The 27,603-nt window shown below is 35.0% G+C and overlaps 1 protein-coding gene across 1 annotated transcript in view; it reads left to right on the plus strand.

Moving 5' to 3' along the window:
- The window catches only part of HECTD2 (HECT domain E3 ubiquitin protein ligase 2), a 103,810-nt gene that overhangs the window by 44,989 nt on the left and 31,218 nt on the right, over positions 1 to 27,603 (plus strand). Inside the window, exons 3-5 of the mRNA XM_057506074.1 lie at positions 12,468 to 12,606; positions 13,313 to 13,415; positions 13,789 to 13,878. Of these exons, the coding sequence (XP_057362057.1) occupies positions 12,468 to 12,606; positions 13,313 to 13,415; positions 13,789 to 13,878 (332 nt within the window). The remainder of the gene's footprint in view (positions 1 to 12,467; positions 12,607 to 13,312; positions 13,416 to 13,788; positions 13,879 to 27,603) is intronic.

The raw sequence follows: 27,603 nt of genomic DNA on the forward strand, positions 1-27,603 counted from the left end.
GAATGAAACCTAAATGACAGGTTTTCACTGATAAATACATTTTAGCTTTTATAGTATATTATGATATTCTATAATGCATAAAAAGCTGCATATGATAAAACAAAGATTTGCCTGTTCTATTTATAATACCAGTTTGAAATTTAATTAATCTCTCATCGCCACAGTTATTGATTTTCTCTTTTGAATTAGATTTTAATAACCATCTGTGAGAACAGGCTGAAAGCCTGTCTCTGGAAACAGTATCTTAGTGGTCGGGGACATGAGAGCAGCTGTGAGCTGTTATTCTTCCTTTCTTAATAGCTGAATGTCATATCCTGTAGTTTGGCTTTCATTCACTAATGTGAGCAGAGGATGCTGCCTAGTTTTCTGATTCAAGTTCCATTAACATAGTCCATTAACACTCTCCATTACTTTTCAGTCTAAGTTACCTTCTAAACTAAAAATAAATGCTACCCGGGCCTCTGGTTCTAACCTCACGCTACAATCTTCTTGGTCTTGGCATTACTGTTTCTCTTAAATAAGAATCACTCCACTCTCAGGCTTTGCCAAAATCCAGTTCTCTTACTAAAATTCCTCTTCTTCTACCTCAGCATGGTATTAATAAAAATGAGTGGGTATAAAAATGTGTATATATGCTCTGTGAGTGAATAAGTTAATTTATATTTGAATGAGTCTGTTTGCATCTAATAGTGGGTGTTTATAGCCAGGTTGGAAAATGGTGTGGGAAGGGATAGGAAAAGGTAAACCTGGTGAAGAGGAAGAGGAACTGTAGAGAAGCCTCAAAAAATGGTAATAGTAACTGTAGAGGAGCCTCAAAAAAAAGATAGAGGAGACAGACTATTTAGTATCTGTTTCTTTTCTGCTGAGATGCTCATTTCCCATAATCCATAAGAAATCATTTGTAGAGGTGTCAAATTTTACTTGATAATAAATTGAACCTCTGTCTAATCCATGCTTAAAGCACAAATTACTAGAAATTGGTTATTCCATATTTAATAAAGGATGTGAAAATCAATTCTAGAACTGCATTAAAAAAATTTAATAATCTGTTTTCTATTGTCTGCATCATTCTTCTCTCCTAAAACAATGTTTCTCAGTGTGATCCTCAGACTAGCAGCATCAGCATCATTTGGGAACCATGTTAAGAAATGCAAATTATTGGGCCTCATCCTAAACCTAGAATCACAAATTGTGGGGAGGGCCTAGTAATAGTCTTAACAAGCTCTCCAGGTAATTCTGATATATAGTAAAGGTTGAAAAACATTGCTCTTGAGTATACAAAATTGGCGTCTGTGTACTATCTTCTAATATGAAAGTTTACTTTAAAATATACCCATAACACTAATGAAATTTATCTTAGTCTTGAAGTCAGTGACAGATCCAAGGATGGATGCTTAATTGACAGAGTGAAGAAGGAAGGAAGACCTCCTATTTGTGTTACTGCTGTGGTCATAGATGTAGCTGTGTTTGCTTAGTTGAAAATATATCCTGGTTACATTAGGGTAGAAATAAATTCTATATATGTATATTTCATCATTGTAGAATTTAGAATCTATAAAATATTGATTGATTCTATTGGTTCAAAAGTATCAATACTTGAGAAAATATAGTAGTCAAAGTAAAATGCTTAGGTGGCTCAACAGCAGAATGGAGGGAACAGGAATTAATGTGCTGAAATATAGAACAACGGAAATTACTACATCTGAACAATAGAGAGAAAAGAGATGGGTGGGTGGGGGGGAATGAATCGTCCCAGAGACCTGTGGTACTATAACTTATATTCTTGTCACTGGAGTCATGGAAGGAGAGGAAAAAAGAGGGTACTGAAAAAGTTCTCAAAGAAATGACTGAAAGTTTCCTACATTTGGCAAAAGACATAAACCTATAGGTTCGAGAAGCTGAGCAGACCTCACATAGCATTAACCCAAAAAAATCCACATTAAGACATATTGCAATTAAACCTCTGAAAACCAAAGACAAAAAAAGAATGTTGAAGCCAGAGAAACACCTTACCCATAGGAGGGAAAAAAACATTCAAATAACAGCAGATTTCTCATCAGTAACCATGGAGTCCAGAAGGAAGTGGCTGAAAGAATTGCCAACTAGCAACCTATTTTTCAGGAGTGGAGGAAAAATCAAGAGATTTTCAGATGAAGCAAACTAAGAGAATGTGTTGCCATTAGATCTATGCATTAAGAGTTTTTCTAAACAGAAAGGAAACAATAAAAGAAGGAACCTTGAAACATCAAGAAAAAAGAACATGATAAGCAAAAAGTAGGTAAATACACTATACATCAATTAAAAGTCAGAGATTGGCAGAAAAGATTAAAAACATGACCTAACTATATGCTATCTACAAAAAAATCTCAATTCAAATATAACAATATAGACAGGTTGAAAATAAAAGAATGGAAAAAGATATATGTAAGTGTTTTAATAACATAATAGACATAGAACAAACAAAATTATGAGAGACAGAGGAGTCATTATATATAATAAAAGGGATGATTAACAAGAAGACATAGCAATCATAAATGTGTATGTACCAAACAACATAGTTTTAAGATATGTGGAGCAAAAACTGGTAGAGCTGAATGAGAGAAAGAAAAATCCACAATTGTGTGTTGAAGTCTTCAACTATAATTTTAGATTTGCTTAGAAATAGACAAAATCATCAAATGTATAGAATATGGAAGAAATCAACATCATCAGCCAACAGGATCCAGTAGACATAGAACAGTCCACCCACCAACAGCAGAATACTCCTGGTTTTCAGGTACCTACAGAGCATATACTAACAGTGACCACTCCTGGGCCATAAAACAAACCTCAACAATTTTTAAATAATTGAAATAATAGAGTATGTTCTCTGACCACGGCAACCTCAAATTAGAAACCAATAAGCAAAAAATAACAGGAAAATCTCCAAACATCTGGAACCATACTTCTAAATAATCCATTCATTAAGAGGATGTCTCAAAGGAATTTTTTTAATGACTTGAACTGAATGAAAATAAAAATACACATATAAAAATATGTGGACGTCTCAAATTTTGAGGATGTCTCAAAAGAATTTTTTTAATAACTTGAACTGAATGAAAATAAAAATATACATATCAAAATTTGTGGAATACAGCTAAGGCAGTACAGAGAGGGAAATTTTAGCAATCAGTGCATAGATAAGAAAAAGGGAAAGTTTCAAAACAAATATCTAAGCTCCCACCTCAAGAACCTAGAAAAGGAAGAGCAAAATAAATCCAATGCAAGCAGAAAAGAGGAAGTACAAAGATAAGAAGAAGAACAACAACAAAATCAGTGGAATTGAAAAGAGAAAAATCATTGCAAAGAGCTGATTTTTTTTGAAAAAATAAATAAAATTGACAAACTTCTATCAGAACCAACAAAAAAGAAGACAGATCATCAAAATGAAATGGGATATCATAACAGACCTTACAGCATTAAAAACAGAAAGAGAATACCGCAAGCAGTTCTGCACACATACACTTGACAATTTAGATGAAATGGACCAATTCCTTGAAAAGTACAAACTACCACAACTCATCCAATATGAGATAATTTGAATAGCCCTATAACTATTAAGGAAATTGAATTCATAATTTTAAAACTCTCAGAAAAAGAAATCCAGGTCCAGATGGTAAGTTCTACCAAATGTTCAAATAAGAATTAACACCAATTCTGTGCAGTCTCTTCCAGAAAACAGACAAGGAGTGAACATTATCCATTTCATTTTATAAAACCTGTTTTACCCTGATACCAAAACTAGATAAAGATGGTCAGAAAAAGAAAATTATATATCATATCCCTCAGGAATATAGATGGCAAAAATCCTTAACAAAATATTAGCAAATAGAATTCAGCAATAAATAAAAAGCATTATATACCATGGCAAAAGGGGTTTATTCCAGGAATACAAGCTGTTAACATGTTCAAAAATTATTATCTACTATAGTAACAGGCTAATAATTCAAATCACATGATCATATCAACCCATGCAGAAAAAACACTTGACAAAATTCAGTGCTCATTTATGATTAAAACCTCTTAGAAAAAATAGGAATAGAGATCTTCCTTAACTTGGTAAAAAGCAGCTACAAAAAACCTACAACTGATATTTTACTTAATGTTAAAAGACTAAATGCTTTCTTCTTTAAGACTGAGAACAATACAAAGATGTCTGCTCTTACCAGTCTTATACAACACTGGTGGAAGGCAAGAAAAAGAAAATAAAAGATACACGGAGCAGAAAATAAGAAAACTGTTGCTATTTGCAGATGACATGACTATCTACATTAAAAATCCCAAGGAATCAACAAGAAGCCCTAGAACTAATAGATGAGTTCAGTAAAGTCAAATGATATGAGATAATGTGCAAAAAATAAATTGTATTCATGTTACCAATGAAAATATATCCATTGAAGTTTAAAATACATATCATTTGTAATTGCTAAAAAAAGAAATAGGTGTAAACCTAGCAAACATTGTAAGATTTCTATGATGAGAATTACACAGTGCTAATGAAAGAAGTTACAAAAGACCTAAGTGGAGAGAAATAGTATGTTTGTAGATTGGAAGACTTAACCTGGTAAAGATGACAATTCTCAAAGTGATAAGCAAGTTTAACACAATTCCTATCAAAACCCCAGAAAGCTGGAATTTATTGTTTTGTAGCTATTGACAATAGTATTCTCAAATTTATATGGAAGGGCAGGCAAGCTACAAAAACAAACAATTTGAAAAAGAAGAATAAAGTGGGAGGAATTGATCTACCTGATTTCAAGATTTACTATACAGCTATAGTAATCAAGACTGTGAGGTATTAGTGGAGGACCAAATATAGGGTTCAGTGGAATAGTAGAGATTCACAGACATAGACCTCCATAAATATGCCCAACTACAGTTTGACAGAGATGCAAAAGCAATTCAGTGGAGGAAAGAGATAGCATTTTGAATAAACAGTATTGGAATAATTGAACATGTATAAACACTGACTCAGATCTTACACCTAATGCAAATATTAACTAAAAATGGATAACTGACTTAAGTGTAAACTGTAGAACATCTAGGGAAAAAAAATCACAGGAGACAATCTTCAGGATCTAGAGCTAGGAAAGAGTTCTTAGTCTTGACACCAAAGCACAATCCATAAATGGAAAAATTTATAAGTTTGATTTCATCAAAACTTAAAACTTTTGCTATGAGAAACAGCTTGTTTAGAGAATGAAAAAAAGCTACAGAGTGGGAGAAAATATTTGCAAACCATATATACAACAAGGGGGTCTTATCTAGACTATGTAAAGAACTCTCAAAACTCTGAGTTTAAAAATTCCAGTGAGTAAACAATCCAATTGGAACATGAGCATAAGATACAAAGAAACATCTCACTGAAGAGGATATTCAGATGGTAAAAAGCACGAGAGATGTTCAGTGGTCATTAATTATTAGGGAAATACAAATTGAAACCACACTGAAATATTATACACCTATCAGAATGGCTGAAATAACAGTAAGGAAATGGAGAAGCTGGATCATTCACATATTGCTGGTGGGAATGTAAAGCGGCTGCTCTTGAAAACCGATTTGGTGGTTTCTTAACAAACTAAACATAATTGCTATAAAACCCAGCAGTTGCACCCCAAGGCATTTATCCCAGAGAAATGAAGACATAGTTCACCCTAGAACCTATATATACACAAATGTTCATAGCAGCTTTATTTGTAATAACTCCAATTAGATGTCCTTCAATGGGTTAGTGATTAAGTAAGCTGTGGTATACCCATACCATGGAATATTATTTAGCAATAAAAAAAGAATGAGCTATTCATATGTGCAACACTTGGATGAATTTCCAGAAATTATACTGAATAAAGGAAAGCCAATTCCAAAAGATTACACAGTTCCATTTATAGCAATCTTGAAATGAAGAGCAGATTAGTGGTTACCAGGAATTAATGGAGGTGAAGGCAGGAGGGAAGGGGGAATGGCTATAAAAGGGCAATGTGAGAGGTCTTTCTGGTGGTGAAAATAAAATGTTCTGTATCTTGATTGTATCAATGTCAGTATTCTGGCTGTGATAATGAGTACATGAGATCTCTCTATTCTTACAACTGCATGAGAGTCTACAATTACCTCAAAATAAAAGTTTAATTATAAAATGGTAGCTCTAGAAGTTTAGGAAGAAACATCCTTTTGATCCTCAGATGTACAGAATGTCATTAATCATAATTCTGGTGCATGGCACTGTCATTGGTCCATGCATGGCCTCTCTCAATTGCTTTATTTGAATGATAGGATAGGTTCCTTGGTTAGGTTTATTCTTAGGTGTTTTATTCTTTTTGATGCAATTGTGAATGGAATTGTTTTCCTGATTACTCTTTCTGCTAGTTCATCATTAGTGCATAGGAATGCAACATATTTCTGTGTATTAGATATGGTGGAGGAGATGATAAGTGAAATAGCAATTAGGGAAGAGGAATACAAAGAAGCTGAGGGACAGAGAGAAAAAAGGATCTCTAAGAATGAAAGAATATTAAGAGAACTGTGTGACCAATCCAAACGGAACAATATTCACATTATAGGGGTACCAGAGGAAGAAGAGAGAGAAAAAGGGATAGAAAGTGTCTTTGAGGAGGTAATTGCTGAAAACTTCCCCAGTCTAGAGAAGGAGATAGTCTCTCAGGTTATGGAGGTGTACAGATCTTCCAACACAAGGGACCCAAGGAAGACAACACCAAGACATATCTGGCAAGATTATCATTTAAGTTTAAGGAGGAATTGAACAATTTCCAGATAATCAAAAGCTGAGAGAGTTTACCTCCCACAAACCATCCCTACAGTGTATTTTGGAGGGACTGCTATAGATGGAATTGTTTCCAAGGTTAAATAGCTGTCACCAGAGGTAATAAAAAGGGATAGACAAAGAGTACAGAATATGATACCTAATATATAAAGAATGGAAGTGTAGAAAAGGAGGGGAAAAAAAGAACCTTTAGATTGTGTTTGTAATAGCATACTAAGTGAGGTAAGTTACTCTTAGATACTAAGAAGTTACCCTTAAACCTTTGGTAACCACGAATCTAAAGCCTGCAATGGCAGTAAGTACATACCTATCAATAGTTGCCCTAAATGTAAATGGTCTGAATGCACCAATCGAAAGACATAGAGTCACTGAGTGGATAAAAAAACAAGACCCATCTATATGCTGCCTACAAGAGACTTACTTCAAACCCAAAGACATATACAGACTAAAAGTGAAGGAATGGAAAAAGATATTTCATGCAACTAATAGGGAGAAAAACACAGGTGTTGCAATACTTGTATCAGACAAAATAGACTTCAAAACAAAGTCATAAGAGAGAAAGAAGGACATTACATAATGATAAAGGGGTCAATCCAACAAGAGGATATAACCATTATAAATATCTATGCACCCAACACAGGAGCACCTACCTATGTGAAACAAATACTAACTGAATTAAAACAGGAAATAGAATGTAATGCATTCATTCTAGGAGACTTCAACACTTCATTCATTCCAAAGGACAGATCAATCAGACAGAAAATAAGTAAGGAGACAGAGGTATTGAACAACACATTAGAACAGGTGGACCTAACAGACATCTACAGAATTCACCACACAAAAGAAGCAGGATACACATTCTTTTCAAGTGCACACAGAACATTTCCAAAATAGAACACATACTAGGCCACAAAAAGAGCCTCAGTAAATTCAAAAAGATTGAAATTGTACCAACCAACTTCTCAGATCACAAGGGTATAAAACTAGAAATAAATTTCACAAAGAAAACAAAAAGGCTTACAAACACATGGAGGCTTAATGACATGCTCCTAAATAATCAATGGATCAATGACCAAATTAAAACAGAGATCAGGCAATATATGGAAACAAATGACACCGACAGCATAAAGCCCCAACTTCTGTGGGACGCAGCGAAGGCAGTTCAAAGAGGAAATATACAGCAATCCAGGCCTATTTAAAGAAAGAAGAACAATCCCAAATGAATAGTCTAAATTCACAGTTATTGAAACTGGGAAAAGAAGAAGAAATGAAGCCCAAAGTCAGCAGAAGGAGAGACATAATAAAGATCAGAGAAGAAATAAATAAAATCGAGAAGAATAAAACAATAGAAAAATCAATGAAACCAAGAGCTGGTTCTTTGAGAAAATTAACAATATAGATAAACCCCTAGCCAGACTTATTAAGAAAAAAAGAGAATCTACACACATAAACAGAATCAGAAATGACAAAGGAAAAGTCATGACGGACACCACAGAAATACAAAGAATTACAAGAGAATACTATGAAAATCTATATGCTAACAAACTGGATAACCTAGAAGAAATGGACAACTTTCTAGAAAAATACAACCTTCCAAGGCTGACCAAGGAAGAAACAGAAAATCTAAACAGACAAATTACCAGCAATGAAATTGAATCAGTAATCAAAGAACAACCCAAGAACAAAACCCCCAAACCAAATGGATTCACAGCTGGATTTTATCAGACATTTAGAGAAGACATAATACCCATTCTCCTTAAAGTTTTCCAGAAAATACAAGACAAGGGAATACTCCCAAACTCATTCTATGTAGCCAGCATCATTCTAATAACAAAATCAGGCAAAGCACCACAAAAAAAGAAAACTACAGACCAATATCCCTGATAAACATAGATGCAAAAATACTCAACAAAATATTAGCAAACCAAATTCAAAAATACATCAAGAGGATCATACACCATGATCAAGTGGGATTCATCCCAGGGATGCAAGGATGGTACAACATTCGAAAATCCATCAGTATCATACACCACATTAACAAAAAGAAGGACAAAAACCACATGATCATTTCCATAGATGCTAAAAAAGCATTTGACAAAATTCAACATCCATTCATGATAAAAACTCTCAACAAAATGGGTATAGAGGGCAAGTACCTCAGCATAATAAAGGCCATATATGACAAGCCACAGACAACATCATACTTAACAGTGAGAAGCTGAAAGCTTTTCCTTTAAAATCAGAAACAAGACAAGGATGCCCATTCTCCCCGCTTTTATTCAACATAGTACTGGAGGTCCTGGCCATGGCACTCAGACAACACAAAGAAATAAAAGGCATCCAGATTGGTAAGGAAGTTAAACTGTCTCTGTTTGCAGATGACATGATATTGTACATAAAAAACCCTAACGAAGCCACTCCAAAACTACTAGATCTAATATCTGAATTCAGTGAAGTTGCAGAATACAAAATTAATACACAGAAATCTGTGGCATTCCTATACACTAACAATGAACTGGCAGAGAGAGAAATCAGGAAAACAATTCCATTCACAATTGAATCAAAAAGAATAAAATACCTACGAATAAACCTAACCAAGGAAGTGAAAGACCTATACCCTGAAAACTACAAGACACTCTTAAGACACTAACAAATGGAAATTCATCCCATGCTCTTGGCTAGGAAGAATTAATATTGTAGAAATGGCCACCCTGCCTAAAGCAATCTACAGATTCAGTGCAATCCCTATCAAAATACCAACAGCATTCTTCAATGAACTGGAACACATAGTTCTAAAATTCATATGGAACCACAAAAGACCCCAAATAGCCAAAGCAATCTTGGGAAGGAAGATTAAAGCAGGGGAGATCTTGCTTCCCAACTTCAAGTTCTACTACAAAGCCACAGTAATCAAGACAATTTGGTACTGGCACAAGAACAGACCCATAGACTAGTGGAACAGAATAGAGAGTCCAGATACTAACCCAAGCATATATGGTCAATTAATATATGATAAAGGAGCCATGGATATACAATGGGGAAATGACAGCCTCTTCAACAGCTGGTGTTGGCAAAACTGGACAGCTACATGTAAGAGAATGAAACTGGATTACTAACTCCATACACAAAAGTAAACTTGAAATGGGTCAAAGACCTGAATGTAAGTCATGAAACCATAAAACTCTTAGAAGAAAACATAGGCAAAACTCGCTTGAATATAAACATGAGCAACTTTTTCATGAACGTATCTCCCTGGGCAAGGGAACAAAAGCAAAAATGAACAGTAGGACTATAACTAAAAAGCTTCTGTACAGCAACAGACACCATCACTAGAACAAAAAGGCATCCTACAGTGTGGGAGAATATATTCATAAATGACATATCTGATAAGGAGTTGACACCCAAAATACATAAAGAGCTTACGCACCTCAACAGACAAAAAAATAATCCAATTAAAAAAATGGCCAGAGGATGTGATCAGACGCTTCTCCAAAGAAGTAATTCAGATGGCCAACAGGCACATGAAAAGTTGCTCCATATCGCCAATCATCAGAGAAATACAAATTAAAACCACAATGAAATATCACCTCACACCAGTTAGGATGGCCAACATCCAAAAGACAAACAACAAATGCTGGCAAGGATGTGGAGAATGGGGAACCCTCCTACACTACTGGTGGGAATGTAAATTAGTTCAACCATTGTGGAAAGCAGTATGGAGGTCCCTCAAAAAACTAAAAATAGAAATATCATTTGACCTAGGAATTCCACTCCCAAGAATTTATCCTGAGAATGGAGGATTCCAGTTTGAAAAAGACATATGCACCCCTATGTTTATCACAGTGCTATTTACTATAGCCAAGAAATGGAAGCAACCTAAGTGTCCATCAGTAGATGAATGGATAAAGATGTGTTACATACACACAATGGAATATTATTCGGCCATAAGAAGAAAAAAAATCCTACCGTTTGCAACAACATGGATGGAACTAGAGGGTTTTACACTCAGTGAAATAAGCCAGGCAGAGAAAGACAAGTATCAAATGCTTTCACTCATCTGTGGAGTATAAGAACAAAGCAAAAACTAAAGGAACAAAATAGCAGCACTCACAGAACCCAAGAGTGGTCCAACAGTTACCAAAGGGAAAGGGACTGGGGAGGATGGGTGTGAAGAGAGGGATAAGGGGAAAAGGGGCATTATGATTAGCACACCTAATGTAGGGGTCGGGCATGGGGAAGGCAGTATAACACAGAGAAGACAAGTAGTGACTCTATAGCATCTTACTACACTGATGGACAGTGACTGTAATGGAGTATGTTGTGGGGACTTGATAATGGGGGGAATATAGTAACCACAATGTTGTTCATGTAAGTGTATATTAATGATGTAAATAAATAAATACATACATACAAATTTTTTTAAAAAGCAATCGAATCTGAACAGTGCAGGGGCAGTACAGATTAAGGAGAAATGATACCTGAGTAAAAGTGAGGAGGGAAACTGCCCCAAAATCTCAGAAAGCAGGCTACCATAGTTTTGAATTCTACATAAAAGCAACAGAAAGGAGGGCTGCACCTACTTCTAAAAGTGGGGTAAACTAGTTTCAAATAAAACTGGCAACAGAAGAGAAACAAGTTATCTTGTTTCTATCATTTTAATTGCATTTATTGTAATAATAAGAAACAGCAATCACTGAACAATCAAAGCACCTTAGAAGCACGTGCCCACAAAAACATAAAAATCCCATTTTAACTTGAGCTAAAATTCATCAGGAAATACGTATACTTGAAAGAGCAACGTAAACCAGAATTGTAAAAATTGAAAAGTGCTGTGACAATAAAGAATTGGTAATTTTTTTTATTTTAGAAATAAACTAGAAGGACTACAAAAGCAAAAACAAACTTAACAGGTAATGCATCGAGAGAACTAGAAGATGAAAAGGAGGAAATGTTTTTAAAGAAATGAAGAAAGACAAAAAGCATTTGAGAGAAATTCTAAAATTGAAATAGGCAGTCTATTCAACATGTGGTTAATTAGAGTAAAGAGGGGCTTGGTAACACGCTGTTGCTGGACTGGTCAGTTTAAAAGTGTTTGCCTTATAACAATTCATTTAGCTACACATTTGTTTTGTGAGTTTTTTCTGTATTTTTACAATTAAAAGTTAAGTAAATGGAACAAAAAGTAACTGGCAAATATTTGCAAAAAACAGAAAAGAAAAATACATAAAATTTTCATGCAGATTGATTTAAAGAATGCTAAAACTCCAATAAAGAATTACAGAGGATGTGAATAAATGACTTTCATATATTCAAAAAGCTAAAAAGCATTAAAAACCTTGAGTTTCCCTGAGATATTCCCGAAACACAACTTTTGGGAAAGGAGCAGGGAAAGTAAGCACTGTATTACATCTGTAGATAGTGTTTCATCTGAGTTAAGCCTGATATCTGGGGGTAATGCTGGAGTGGGAGGGTGGCAGCACTAGTCCTTCAAGTGAATGCCCTTCGCTCTGGTAGGTTTTTCTTTTATGATCTTAAGATGAGTGCAGTGCAAAATAATTCATTTTCTGTTCATGTTGCATTAGCCTGGTATTTTACAATTTTGGAAACATTTTATGATTAATTACATTGGATGTCTTTTTGTACTTTACAGTGAGAGACCTACCACCAATTTGCCTTGATGTTAGACAGAAACAGCGCATCTCTATGGATACATTATCATCCGAAACGAAGGTCCCAGGTCTTCCAGAACCTGCCCTTCCTATCCAGCCCAAAACTATAAAAGACTTTCAGTAAGTGTCATCACTCTATTGTATGTGGACATAGAGTCATCTGCATGTTAGTATTTTACATAAATTTTTTGTGTGAAAAATTGATTGAACTTATGTCTCATTATAAGGTGTTAGCCAAGAGTAAAGACTAGCTGTCTCAAGTTGAAGGTGAAAACAAATGTAGAAATAACAGGTTAAGGGGAGGAAACAAAAAAGTGAAAGAAGCACTAAATAAGAGAATATGCGTCAATACACGCAGAGGAGGTAAAGGTAGTGATAAAATAAGAGTATTTATTTTTCAAGAAAAATAAAGATTTCATCTACTATGTGACTTATAAACTATAAAAGCTATGTCACTACTAAAAAAAAAATACAAATGGATACTTGAAAGACTAAATGATAATGAGAAAATAAGAGACATGTTAATAAAATCTCAAGAAGTTTAATTACTAAGTAAAGGAAAGAAGTTGTTAATTTGAAGGAGCATGTCAAGAATAGACTTTAAAAAGCAGGTAAATGGGAAAGTAGAAGTTGGATTAATATCTTAATCCAATTAAGAATTATAAATTCATACTTTCTGTTCATATTAACTAGCTGGAACATATTTCTATATTCAGCTTCAGTATTTCAAATTGCATGTTTTGTAACATTTATTTGTAAAGCAGTAATGCTATTTTATCTGAGTAATACTTCTATTGATTATGGCTAATGTATGTTTTCTTTTTAGGGAAGATGTGGAAAAAGTTAAGTCATCTGGAGATTGGAAAGCAGTACATGATTTTTATCTAACAACGTTTGAGTCTTTCCCAGAACTAAATGCTGCATTTAAGGTAATAACATATAAAACATATTTTCCACTTTTACATATGACAAATCTACCTCTTTTTCTATCCAATATTGACTTAAACAACTGTTTAAAGAAACATGTTTAATTTCTGAATTTATACATATGCAAATATTACTTAAGTGATATCTTAAAGATTGGTTTTATTTGACTCCATTCTTATAATTTTAAAAAAGAAAGTTATTAAAATAATATAATTCTTATGCACTCATTTTTATTTATAGCAATTTTTCCCTAAAAGTTCTTTGTCATCATAGTAAAAAATTTTAGAAATTGTTAAGGCATAGTTATGGTTCAGGTGTTACTAAGAACAATCCTTAAAATATTATATACACTTAATTCTTTAATTGAATTTGTAGAAAGACACCACCGCCTCATTTAATACCATTGAAGATTCTGGGATTAATGCTAAATTTGTGAATGCTGTATATGATGCCTTACTTAATACTGTAAGTATTGTATGATGAACATCATATAAGTTTATGAACACATGCAGATAGTTCATTCTTTGTCTCAGATAGTATAATTCTTTGTCTCTTCTGTATTTCAAAAGCATCCACACAAATATTGCAAAAAATGACCTTGTAACATAATTATATTAGAAACTCTGATGAAATTTTATAGTAAATCTAGGTGGAATTCTCAAAAAATTAAATCATCGTTATTTTTTAATTAAATGAGAATTAACCAGAAAATATTTTCATGTCCATTCTTGCTTAGAAAGGCTTGCTTCAACTTCACTTACTCATAAAAAGAAGTGAATTATTTAATTTGTATTGGCATTGCACTGAATCTGTAGATAAATGGCACTCAAACTTTAGCATGTATCAGAATCACAGGAAGGGATTCTTAAAATACAGTTCCAGATTCAGTATGTCTGAATTTGCATTTCTTGTAAGTTCCCAGTATATACTGATGCTCCTGATCTGGGGACCACATTTTGAGAACCTCACTGCTGTAGGTGAATTTTTGAAGAAGTGATGCCATCCATGAGCATGGTATATCATTCAGATTACTCTGCTCTTCTTTAATTTCTCTTAGTAATGCTTTGTAGTTTTCTAGATAATGGTTTTACACATGTCTTGTTACATTCATTTCTAGGTACTTGATTTTTTTATGCTATCACAATTTCATTTTCTACTTATTACTGGTATATAGAAATACTTTCATATATGTATCTTTATTTGCTAAATTCACCCATTAATTCTAAGAGTACATCAGTAGATTTATTTGTATTTTCTATATATATGTGGATTCACAAGTCATGCCATTTAAGATGAGAGTTTTATCTCTCCCCAGTCTTTGTATCTCACAGGTATATATGGATGGATGTAAGTATTTAATGAATAAATAAATGTTTGTTTATATTTGAATAAATAAATATTTATTTGTATTTGAATAAATAAATATTTACTCTTATTGAACTGGGTAGAACCTCTTTTGGATAAAAGACATAATGGCAGACATCTTTATCTTATTTTAATCTGAGTACTTCACTATTAAATATATGAAAAGGTACTTAATAATATTTGTCATCAGAGAAATGAAAATTTCATCAGAGAAATGTTACATAAGCATTCAAAACAAGTAAAAAAAAATTTAAGTACCTCACCAAAAATTGACAATATTGTGGAACAATTGGAACTTTCATACCCTGTGAGGTAAGTATAAACTAGTACAAGCACTTTGGGAAACTACTTGGCATTATTTACTAACATTAAGTGTATATATTCACTGTGACCCAGAAGTTCCATACCTAGGTTACTTCTTTAGTTTCTTTTGACTTGGAAAAATAGACATTAAAATATTAAATCTACAACATGAGGGGAAAACCCTCTAAAGTGAAATACAAACAGAAAAAATAAACCTAGCTATATTTCAAATGAATGCTGTAACTGTACTAAAAAGAAAAAAACTAAGCCAACTAACATTTTCACACAGTATTTTATATATTCTCATTCTAAAGACTTTTTAAAAATTCTATAAACAAATCTTCAACTTAGTTTTTTTTCTCTCAGTGGAATGAGTTAACAATTCTGAAACTACTTGCTATGTATTGTTGAACTAAATAAATGAGTACATATATTGATGATGTTGGAAGTCAGGGTTCTCACTTTTGGAGAAGGGAAATGCAAATATGGGATGGGGGAGGCTACAGATAACCCTGGGTATTGAGGCATTGTACTAAATTCGTGGATTTTAATAAAAATATGCATATGTGTGTTTATTTCCTAACCCTGTCTGCTGAAAGGGCCTAGAAGTAATAATACCCCAGTAGCAAGGGGCACTTTAGCATACATGATTTCTAAATACCATTACCCACTAAAAGGAATCAGGGCTCCCTAGAAAAATGGCTAATTCTAGGACCAAGGAAGGGAAAGTACAAGATGAACCTAGAACATCTAGTTTTTCACTAATAAGAATGAGAATGATAGTGGCTGTTGTTTTTTTGGTAGATACTCTTAACAAGTTGAGCAAATTCCCCTCTATTCCTAGTTTGCTGGGAGGTTTTTTTTTTTTTTAATCGTGAATGGATGTTGGGTTTTGTCAGAGGCTTCCTCTGCATCTATTGATATGATCATGTGATTTTTCTTCTTAAGCCTGTTGATGTGATAAATTACAGTAATTGATTTTGAAATGTTTAACCAGCCTTGCATACCTGGAATAAAGCCCACTTGGTCATGGTATAGCTCTTTTTTATACATTATTGTATTTGATTTGGTAATATTTTGTTGAGGATTACACTGTGTTCAGGAGAGAGATTGATCTGCACTTCTCTTTTCTTGTAGTAGCTTTTGTCTTGGTATTAGGATACTATAGAATAAGTTAGGAAGTGTTCTCTCCACTTCTGTGTTTTTTGGAAGATATAAAGAATTGGTATCCTTTCTTCCTTAAATTTTCAGTAGAATTCGCCAGTAAAGTTATCTGGGCCTGTGATTTCTGTTTTGGAAGATATTAATTGATTCAATTTATTTAATAGACATAGGCCTATTCCAGTGATCTACTTCTCCTTGTGTGAGCTTTGGGAGAGCGTGTCTTTCAAAGAATTGGTCAATTTCATTTAGGTTATCAAATTTGTGGGCATAGAGTTGTTCATAAGTTGTTTATTATCCTTTTAACGTCCATGGGACCAGTAGTGATGATCCTTTTTCCATTTCTGATATTAGTAATTAATATCTTTTCTCTTACATTCTTGGTTGGCCTAGCTAGAGGTTTATCTATTTTATTGATCTTTTCCAAAAACCAGCATTAGGTTTGTTGATGTTATCTATTATTAGTTCCCTGTTTTCAGTTTCATTGATTTCTGCTCTAATTTTCATTATGCATTTTCTTCTGCTTACTTTGAATTTGATTTGGTATTTCATTTTTAGTTTCCAAAGATGAAAACTTAAGTTACCGGTTTTGGTTTTAGATCTTTTTTTCTAATATATTCATTCATTACTATATATTTCCCTCTAAGTTTTTGCTGTATCTCAAAAATTTTAATAGGTATATTTTTATTTTCTTATAAAGCTAAACATAGGCCTACAATATGACCCACAAATCATGCTCCTACATATCAATCCAAATGATTTGAAAACTTAAGTCCACCCAAAAACTTGCACATGAATGTTTATAGCAGCATTAGTCGTAATTTCCAAAAGGAAGCAACCTAGATGTCCTTAAGTAGGTGAATGGATAAATCTGGTATGTCCACACAATGGAATATTACTCAGTGATAATAAGAATTCATGTCAGGCCACGAAAAGACATCATAGGGGAACCATAAATTCATATCACTAAAAATGAAAGAAGCCAGTCTGAAAAGGCTACATATTATATGATCCATACTGTCTGACATTCTGGAAAAGGCAAAGCTATGGAGACAGTAAAAATATGAGTGGTCAGGGGCAGGGAGAAAAGGCGGAATGAGAAGGGGGAGCACAGGTTTTTTAAGGCAGTGAACCTGTTCTGTATAATACCATGTTAGTGGGTACGTGTCATTACACATTAGTCAAAACCCATTGTTTACAAAGAGTAAACCCTCATGTAAATTATGGACTTCAAGTAATAATAATGTCAGCAATATTGGCTGAGTTGTAACATGTGCACCACATTAATGTTAGATCTTTTTTTTTATTAAGATATTATTGATAGACACACTCTTATGAAGGTTTCACATGAAAAAACAATGTGGTTACTACATTTATCCATATTATCAAGTCCCCACCCATACCCCAATGCAGTCACTGTCCATCAGTGTAGTAAGTGCCATAGATTCACTGTTTGCCTTCTCTGTGCTACACTGTTTTCCCCGTGACCCCCCACACCATGCCCCTCAATCCCCTTCTTCCTCCCTCCCCACCCGCCCTCCCACACCCCTCCCCTTAGGTAACCTCTAGTCCCTTCTTAGAGTCTGTGAGTCTGCTGCTATTTTGTTCCTTCAGTTTTGCTTTGTTCTTATACTCCACAAATGAGGGAAATCATTTAGCACTTGTCTTTCTCCACCTGGCTTATTTCACTGAGCATAATATCCTCCAGCTCCGTCCACATTGATGCAAATGATAGGATTTTTTACTTTCTTATGGCTGAATAGTATTCTATTGTGTATATGTACCACATCTTCTTTATCCATTCATCTACTGATGGACACTTAGGTTGCTTCCATATCTTGGCTATTGTAAAAAGTGGTGCAATAAACATAGGGGTGCATATGTCTTTTTGAGTCTGAGAAGTTGTATTCTTTGGGTAAATTCCAAGGAGTGAGATTCCCAGGTCAAATGGTATTTCTATTTTTAGTTTTTTGAGGAACCTCCATATTGCTTTCCACAATGGTTGAACTAGCTTACATTCCCACCAGCAGTGTAGGAGGGTTCCCCTTTCTCCACATCCTCACCAGCATTTGTTGTTCTTAGTCTTTTCGATGCTGGCCATCCTTACTGGTGTGAGGTGATATCTCATTGTGGTTTTAATTTGCATTTCGCTAATGATTAGTGATGTGGAGCATCTTTTCATGTGTCTGTTGGCCATCTGAATTCTTCTTTGGAGAATAGTCTCTTCATATGCTCTGCCCCTTTTTTCATCGGGTTATTTGCTTTTTTGGGTGTTGAAGCATGTGAGTTCTTTATGTATTTGGGATGTTAACCCCTTGTCAGATATGTCATTTACACTTTTTAGTTTGATGTAGTCCCATGTGTTCATTTTTGCTTTTGTTTCCCTTGCTTGAGGAGATGCATTCACGAAGAAGCTGCTCAGGCTTATATTCAGGAGATTTTTACCTATGTTGTCTTCTAAGAGTTTTATGGTTTCATGACTTACATTAAGGTCTTTGACCATTTCGTGTTTACTTTTGTGTATGGCATTAAACAATAATCCAGTGTCATTCTCTTATATGTAGCTGTCCAGTTTTGCCAACACCAGTTGTTGAAGAGGCTGTCATTTCCCCATTGTATGTCTGTGGCTCCTTTATCATATATTAGTTGACCATATATGGTTGGGTTTATATCGCAGCTCTCTAGTCTGTTCCATTGGTCTATGGATCTGTTCTTGTGCCAGTACCAAATTGTCTTGATTACTGTGGCTTCGTAGTAGAGCTTTAAGTCAAGGAGCATAATCCCCCCAGCTTTATTGTTCCTTCTCAGGATTGCTTTGGCTATTTGGGGTCTTTTGTGGTTCCATATGCATTTTAGAATGATTTTCTCTAGTTCCTTGAAGAATGCTGTTGGTATTTTGATAGCAATTGCATTGAATCTGTAGATTGCTTTAGGCAGGATGACCATTTTGACATTATTAATTCTTCCTATCCATGGGCATGGAATGTGTTTCCATATATTGGTATCTTCTTTAATTTCTCTCATGAGTGTCTTGGAGTTTTCAGAGTATAGGTCTTTCACTTCCTTGGTTAGATTTATTCCTAGTTATTTTATTCTTTTTGATGCAACTGTGAATGGAATTGTTTTCCTGATTTCTCTCTCTGCTACTTCATCGTTAGTGTATAGGAATGCCACAGATTTCTGTGTATTAATTTTGTATCCCACAACTTTACTGAATTCAGATATTAGATCTAGTAGTTTTGGAGTGGCTTCTTTAGGGTTTTTTATGTACAATATCATGTCATCTGCAGAGACAGTTTGACTTCTTCCTTGCCAATCTGGATGCCTTTTATTTCTTTGTGTTGTCTGATTGTCATGGCTAAGACCTCCACGATGCTGAATAGAAGTGGGGAGAGTGGGCATCTTTGTCTTGTTCCCGATCTTAAAGAAAAAACTTTCAGCTTCTCATTGTTAAGTGTGATGTTGGCTGTGGGTTTTTCATATATGGCCTTTATTATGTTGAGGTACTTGCCCTCTATACCCATTTTGTTGAGAGTTTTTATCATGAATGGATGTTGAGTTTTGTCAAATGTTTTTTCAACATGTATGGAGATGATGATGTTGTTTTTGTCCTCTTTTTGTTGATGTGGTGGATGATGTTGATGGATTTTTGAATGTTGTACCATCCTTGCATCCCTGGAATAAATCCCACTTGATCATGATGGATGATCTTTTTGATGTATTTTTTAATTTGGTTTGCTAATATTTTGTTGAGTATTTTTGCATCTCTGTTCATAAGGGATATTGGTCTGTAATTTTCTGTTTTTGTAGTGTCTTTGTCTAGTTTTGGTATTAGAGTGATGCTGGCCTCATAGAATGAATTTGGAAGTATTGCCTCTTCTACTCTTTGGAAAACTTTAAGGGGGATGGCTATTAGGTCTTCACTAAATGTTTGATAAAATTCAGCAGTGAAGCCATATGTCCAGGGGTTTTGTTCTTAGGCAGTTTTTTTATTACCAGTTCAATTTCCTTGCTGGTAATTGGTCTGTTCAGATTTTCTGTTTCTTTCTGGGTCAGCCTTGGATAGTTGTATTTTTCTACAAAGTTGTCCATTTCTTCTAGGTTATCCAGTTTGTTGACATTTAATTTTTCATAGTGTTCTCTAATAATTCTTTGTATTTCTGTGGTGTCTATAGCAATTTTTCCTTCTTATTTCTGATTCTCCTTATGTGTGTAGACTCTCTTTTTTTCTTGATAAGTCTGGCTAGGGGTTTATCTATGTTGTTTATTTTCTCAAAGAACCAGCTCTTGCTTTCATTGATTCCCTTCTCAATTTTATTTTATTTCTGTTCTAATCTTTATTATGCCCCTCCTTCTACTGACTTTGGGCCTTATTTGTTCTTCCTTTTCTAGCTTCATTAATTATGAGTTTAGAGTGTTCGTATGGGATTGTTCTTCTTTCCTGAGGTAGGCCTATAGTGCAATATACTTTCCTCTTAGCATGGCCTTCCCTGCATCCCACAAATTTTGCAGTGTTGAATTATTGTTCTCTTTGTCTCCATATATTGCTTGATCTGTTTTTATTTGGTCATTGATCCATTGGTTATTTAGGAGCATGTTGTGAAGTCTCCATGTGTTTGTGGGATTTTTCATTTTCTTTGCATAATTTATTTCTAGTTTCATACCTTTGTGGTCTGAGAAACTGGTTGGTACAATGTGAATCTTTTTGAATTTACTGAGGTTCTTTTTGTGGCCTAGTATATGATCTATTCTTGAAAATGTTCCATGTGCACTTGAGAAGAATGTGTATCCTGTTGCTTTTGGATGTAGTATTCTGTAGATGTCCGTTAGGTCCATCTTTTCTATTATGTTGTTCAGTGCCTCTATCTCTGTACTTATTTTCTGTCTGGTTGATCTGTCCTCTGGAGTGAGTAGTGTGTTGAAGTCTCCTAAAATGAATGCATTGCATTCTATTTCCTCTTTTAATTCTATTAGTATTTGTTTCACATATGTAGGTGCTCCTGTGTTTGGTGCAAAGATATTTATAATGCTTATATCTTCTTGTTGGATTGACCCCTTAATCATTATGTAATGTCCTTCTTTGTCTCTTGTGACTTTCTTTGTTTTGAAGTCTATTTTGTCTCATACAAGTACTGCAACTCCTGCTTTTTTCTCTCTATTAGTTACATGAAATATCTTTTCCGTCCCTTCACTTTTAGTCTGTGTGTGTCTTTGGGTTTGAGGTGAGTCTCTTGTGAACAGCATATAGATGGGTCTTGTTTTTTTATCCATTCAGTGACTCTATGTCTTTTAATTGGTGCATTCAGTCCATTTACATTTAGGGTGATTATCGATAGATATGTACTTACTGCCATTGCAGGCTTTAGATTCATGCTTACCAAAGGTTCAAGGTTAACTTCCTTACTATCTAAGAGTCTAACTTAACTCACTTAATATGCTATTACAAACACAATCTAAAATTTCTTTTTTTCTCCTTTTTCTTCCTCCTCCATTCTTTATTTATTAGGTATCTTATTCTGTACTCTTTATCTATCCCTTGATTGACCTTGGGTATAGTTTATTTAATTTTGCACTTGCTTAGTGATTAACTTTCTTTACTGTGGTTTTATTACCTCTGGTGACAGCTATTAAACCTTAGGAACACTTCCATCTATAGCAGTCCCTTCAAAATATACTGTAGAGACAGTTTGTCTTAGGTAAATTCTCTCAGCTTTTGATTATCTGGAAATTGTTTAAGCCCTCCTTAAATTTAAATGATAATCTTGTTGGGTAAAGTATCCTTGGTTCCAGGCCCTTCTGCTTCATTGCATTAAATACATCATGCCGCTCCCTTCTGGCCTATAAGGTTTCTGCTGAGAAGTCTGATGATAGCCTGATGGGCTTTCCTTTGTATGTGATCTTATTTATCTCTCTGGCTGCTTTTAATAGTCTGTCCTTGTCCTTGATCTTTGCCATTTTAATTACTATGTGTCTTGGTGTGGTCTTCCTTGGTCCCTTGTGTTGGGAGATCTGTGGATCTCCATGGCCTGAGAGACTGTCTCCTTCCCCAGATTGGGGAAGTTTTCAGCAATTACTTCCTCAAAGACACTTTCTATCCCTTTTTCTCTCTCTTCTTCTGGTACCCCTATAGTGTGAATAATTTTTCTTTTGGATTGGTCTCAGAGTTCTCTCAATATTCTTTCATTCTTAGAGATACTTTTTTCTCTCTGTCCCTCAGCTTCTTTGTATTCCTCTTCTCTAATTTCTATTTCATTTATTGTCTCCTCCACTGTATCTAATCTGCTCTTAATAGCCTCCATTGTGCTCTTCAATGATTGGATCTCTGACCAGAATTCATTCCTGAGTTCTTGAATATTTTTCTGTACCTCCATGAGCATGTTAATGATTTTTATTTAGAAATTCCTTTCAGGGAGATTCATGAGTTCGATCTCATTTGAATCTTTCTCAGGTGTTGTATTCATAATTTTGCTTTGAACCGGGTTTCTTTGGCATTTCATATTTGTATATGGTGCCCTGTAGTCCCCAGAAGCTCTGCTCTCTGAAGCTGCTCAGCCTCTGAAGCAATGTCGAGGTCGCAGGGATGTGGTATTGGTGCCTGCGGGGAGGAAAGAGCTGTTTCCTGCTTTCTGGCTGCTATGCCTGCCTCCACTGCCAGAACCAATGGGCCGAGCAAAAGGTGTAAGTCTCTATGCTTTGTGTTTGTAGTTGCTATAGATGGGGCTTCCCTCTGGCTGGCCTAATGCCAGGATAGGGTTTGCCAGTTTGCGAGCCAATTGGTGCTGGCTGGGAGAAAGGTGCAGTAGGCTGCATATCACGGAGGGGTTCTTTGGAGCTGTGTAGCCAGCCAGGGAGCTGGAGCTCCTGAAGATCGTGAAAGTTCCCAACCTGCTGATCAGAGTGCACTTGGACAATTTTGTCCACCTGTCCTTTCTCCTGAGCAGTAAGCTCTGTGCAATCCTTGCCCCTTTAGCAGCCCTCTTGCTATTAGGAAGTCTCTCAGACTGCCCATCTTTCTTTTGTCCCAGAGCAGCCGGATATGAATCCCTGCTTTCCACAAGCAGCTAGAATCTCAGTCTCTCCAGGAATTCTGCCTGTCTTAGCTTTCCAACCCCCTAATCATGAGAGTATCATGAAATGCAAGTTTGTGCTCCCAGAGCAGATCTCCGGAGTCAGGTATTCAGCAGTCCCAGGCCTCCACTCCCTCCCTGCTCCATTTCTCTTCCTCCTGCCCTTGAGCTGGGGATGGGGAAAGCCTTGGATCCAAATAGGCCATGGCTTTGGTACATTACCCTGCTCCATGAGGTTTATTCTTTTCTCCAGGTGTATGTAGTTTGGCGCAGCCCTCTTTTCTGTTGCTCTTTCAGGATTAGTCGTATTAATTATATTTTTGTATTATATGCAGTTTTAGGAGGAAGCCTCTCTCACCTCTCATGCCACCATCTTTAATCTCATCTTGGGCTTCTTCTGTAATGTTAGATCTTAATAAGGGAAACTGTGAGGTTGAGAGGAGAGCATATATGGCAACTTGGTACTTTATTCTGTAAACCTAAGACTGCTCTAAAAAGTCTACTACTAATAAAGAAGATATCAGGGACATGATACAGAACCAGCTTGAAGTATCCAAGACCAAGTCTTAGATAATTTGACCATTAAAATAAAAATGATAATATTGAATTATATCCCACTGAATAACATAAGAATCTGTGGCTCTATACTGATAATAAATAAATAGATGATTGGTAGATAGGTAAATATATACATAGATAAATGTAAGATAAAGAAAAGGACATTTTAACAGTAGATTGTGAACTTATAATTATAGAAGGAATGATAAAGTTTAAAAATTACGATTTGCAACCGTCATAGTAATAATTGATTAAGTCGTTATCTTATTCAGGTAACTAAATCACCAAAACTGATATCAAGCCTTTCTTGATGTGATATGTTGAGAAGGACATCATTTATGAGTCTTCCTGCTTAAAGTGCATAACTTTAATTTTGAAAGAACATAAAAACCTAAATCAAGGGATTTTCTGTAATGTGGCAAAGCAAATGGCCTGAACTCTTCAAAAATGTTGGTTTCATGAAAGATTTAAAAAAAAACACATGAGGACCAATTCTAGATATTAAGAGGCTAAAGACAAGCCGCAACAAGATGCATCCTCCTGGATCAGATCCTAGTCTAGGAAAAAATACTATAAAAACATTATTGGGACAACTGGCCACATTTGAGTAAAATCTAAAGATTATATAATAGTGCTCTATCAGTGTTAAATTTCCTGATTTTGTTATGTGTACTATGATAATATAAGTGCATATTCTTGCTCTTAAGATTGAAATATTCAGAGATAAAGGGGTACCATGTCTGGAACTGATTCGCAGTGGTTCAGAAAATAATAATTTATATAGTTAGAGTGAATGATAATGCAGATGTGCAAGGTGTTAGCAGTTGGAAAATCTGAGCACAGTACACCAGAGTTCTTTGTACTCAACTGGCAACATTGTTGTAAGTTTGAATTTATTAAAAAAGAAAGTTTAAAAAAATTAAAACTGGAGAGAAGGGTAGTAAGAAATCTCAGTAGTGATGTCACACTAAGACTTAGAGCCTAAGCTTTGTCTCAGCAGCAAATTGGGGTAGTTGAATTAGAGATACAGGATAAACCGGAGACCCTGTAAGAGTACTGAAGTACTCCCAAGTCTGACGAGCTTCCCTTCTCCCACTGCCCTCACTCTCTTGACCCCTGCCCACCAGCTTCTAGAGGGAATATAAAAATCCTCATTTTTAGAACCCAAGGATTCCTACAGAATGTAAAACTAAGTGTGTTCAATAAGCATTTAAATAAAAAATTAACTTTGAATCATAGTCAGAAAACAATAATAAATGAATCCCCTAAGACTTCAGATATTGGGGTTATGAACCATGAGCCTGTCTAAAATAGTCGGATTTGACACCAAATAGAATTTTTAGATATAGAAAAATCAATAGGCAGATTAAACAGCTGGAAAAAGAATTAGCAAACTAATTGAAGAAATTTCTCAGAATAGACCACAGAGGCAAACAGTGATAAAGAACTATGAAAAAAGTAAAGACATATAGAGGGTAGAATGAAAATGTCAAGGATACATTCTGAGTTTCAGAAGTAGAGAATAGAAACAATGGAGATATATTTAATGGCTGAGGACTTCACAGAACTGATGTAAGACATGAACCATGAATAATACAGGAAGCATAATACTAAGCAAGATAAACAAAATCTAAACCTGCACACACTGTAGTGAAACTGTGAAACATCAAAATAAAGCTCATCAAAAGGGATTATCGTACAGGTAACCAAAGAGAAAAGACAGATCATCCAAAAATGAACAATAATTGACTGTTGGTAGACATCTTAACAGAAACAATGGGTGCCAGAAAATGTGGAATAATATTTGCAGAATTCTGAATGAAAATAGTAGAGTCATTGATGGACACAGCCAGAAAAATTTTCAAGAATATGTGTGATGTAAAAATATCTACAGTAAACAAAGACTGACTTTACCACCAACAGACATGTTCTTAAAGAAACTTCTAAAAGATGTACTTCAGAGAGAAGGAAAATGATTTCAAAAGGAAGACCGGAGGTATGAGAAGGAATGATAGAAGAGAAGTTGATAAATATGTGTCAGTGTTAACAAACACTGCATAAAATTAATATCTAATGTGTATAATTAAAAAGTTAAGACTGGAGAATAACAACATGTAAGTAGGGGAAGGTTATTGGAATTTAGTGTATTCTAAGATGATCTGAAGAGAGATTAGCATATTAACTTTAGGTTTGTTAACTATAGGTAGCAAAATTTTTTAAGTGACCTCTAAAATCATACAAATATAGCAAATACCATCCTAACAGGAGAATAGGGGAGTAGAAAAAGAAAACCAGCTAACAGGTGGAGAAATAAAATGTGATCAGTTTAAAGGTAAGAAAAAGCTATAAAAAGAGCATTAAGTAGAAAATAAAAAGTTCGACTGCAGAAAAAAATCCAAATTATTAGTATTCACAACAAATGAAAATGCATCATGTAAACTCACTGATTAAAAGACTGTCATTTTGATTTTTAAAAATGCTAGCTCTGTGCTAATTACAAGAGACATCTAAAGCAAGAATATGGAAAGGTTGAGAGTAAAGGGTTGGTAGAAGACATACCATGCATATTCTAACCAAAAGAAAGTTGAAGTAGCTGTTGCTAATTTCAGACAATATAGCCGTTAAGAAAATAAATACTATAGGTGGTCAGATGAGGGAGAAATCAATAGCATTAGGAAGGGCATATAGAAGAGGTTGGTATTTATTTGCACCTTGGAAGGATCTTAAGTGTATGGACTCAAGCACTCCGTCAGCAGGTATAATGTATAAATTGAGTCTTGTTATTGAAGATATAATGTTAAATAAAATACATCTTCAAGGACTTTATGTTCTAGTTACTAAAAGGGACAGAATACAGATAGATAATAATTCTGAAAACAAAGGAAATAATTTCAAAACTGATAAGTGCTACGAGAAGACAGGATAATGTGGCAAGCAGTGACTAGGCATTGCTTTAGCTAGAAAGCTCAGGGTAGGCTTCTATAAGGTGGCATTTGAGATCTTGGTGATGACAAAGACTCAAGCTGTGCAAAGATGTGAGAGCAGCACAATTAACAGAAGTGCAGCTAACACACAGGCCCTGAGAAAGGAACACACGTAGTAAGTTCAGAAATAAGTGTCTTGTGACTAAAGCTTGGTGAACTAGGGAGAAAGTGGGCATTGGTTGGGAGGTAATCAATGATCCCACTGTATTCTTTATGGAAGATGATCTGTAATGGGACTAGAGAAAGGAATTAGGAAGGCATTGCAGTAGTTTAAGCAATGGTGATGTTTGGACTAAGGTTTCTCAGTGGAAATGGTGAGAAATGTTCAGACTGAGTACATCATGGAGTACAGCTAACCAAACTTGTGATCTATCAGATGTGGAACTTGGTGGGGAAAAGGAAACTGAGTGGATGGTATTGCCATTTAATTGGAAGGATAAGGCTCGCGTATCAACTAAGTGTTTCAAGGAGGAAGTAGTTAGCCTTATCAAATGCTGCTGAGAAATTTAGTAAGATATGGACAGAGAATTTACCATTGTCTTTGATATGATATAGATGATTGATGCCTTGAATAACAGCCATTTCAGTGGAGTTGTGGAAACAATGACAGGAGAAGTAGAGAGTACAGACAGCTCTTAAAGAGTTCTGCTGTGAAAGGAAGCAATGAAATGAGGTGGTAGCTGAAAGTATATAGGTCTAAATGAAGAGTCTTTAAGATGGACGGTACATTAGTCAGGGTCCTGGCAGGAAAC

The sequence above is a fragment of the Manis pentadactyla genome, chromosome 8, assembly GCF_030020395.1.
Source record: "Manis pentadactyla isolate mManPen7 chromosome 8, mManPen7.hap1, whole genome shotgun sequence".
Classification (NCBI taxonomy): Eukaryota; Metazoa; Chordata; class Mammalia; order Pholidota; family Manidae; genus Manis; species Manis pentadactyla.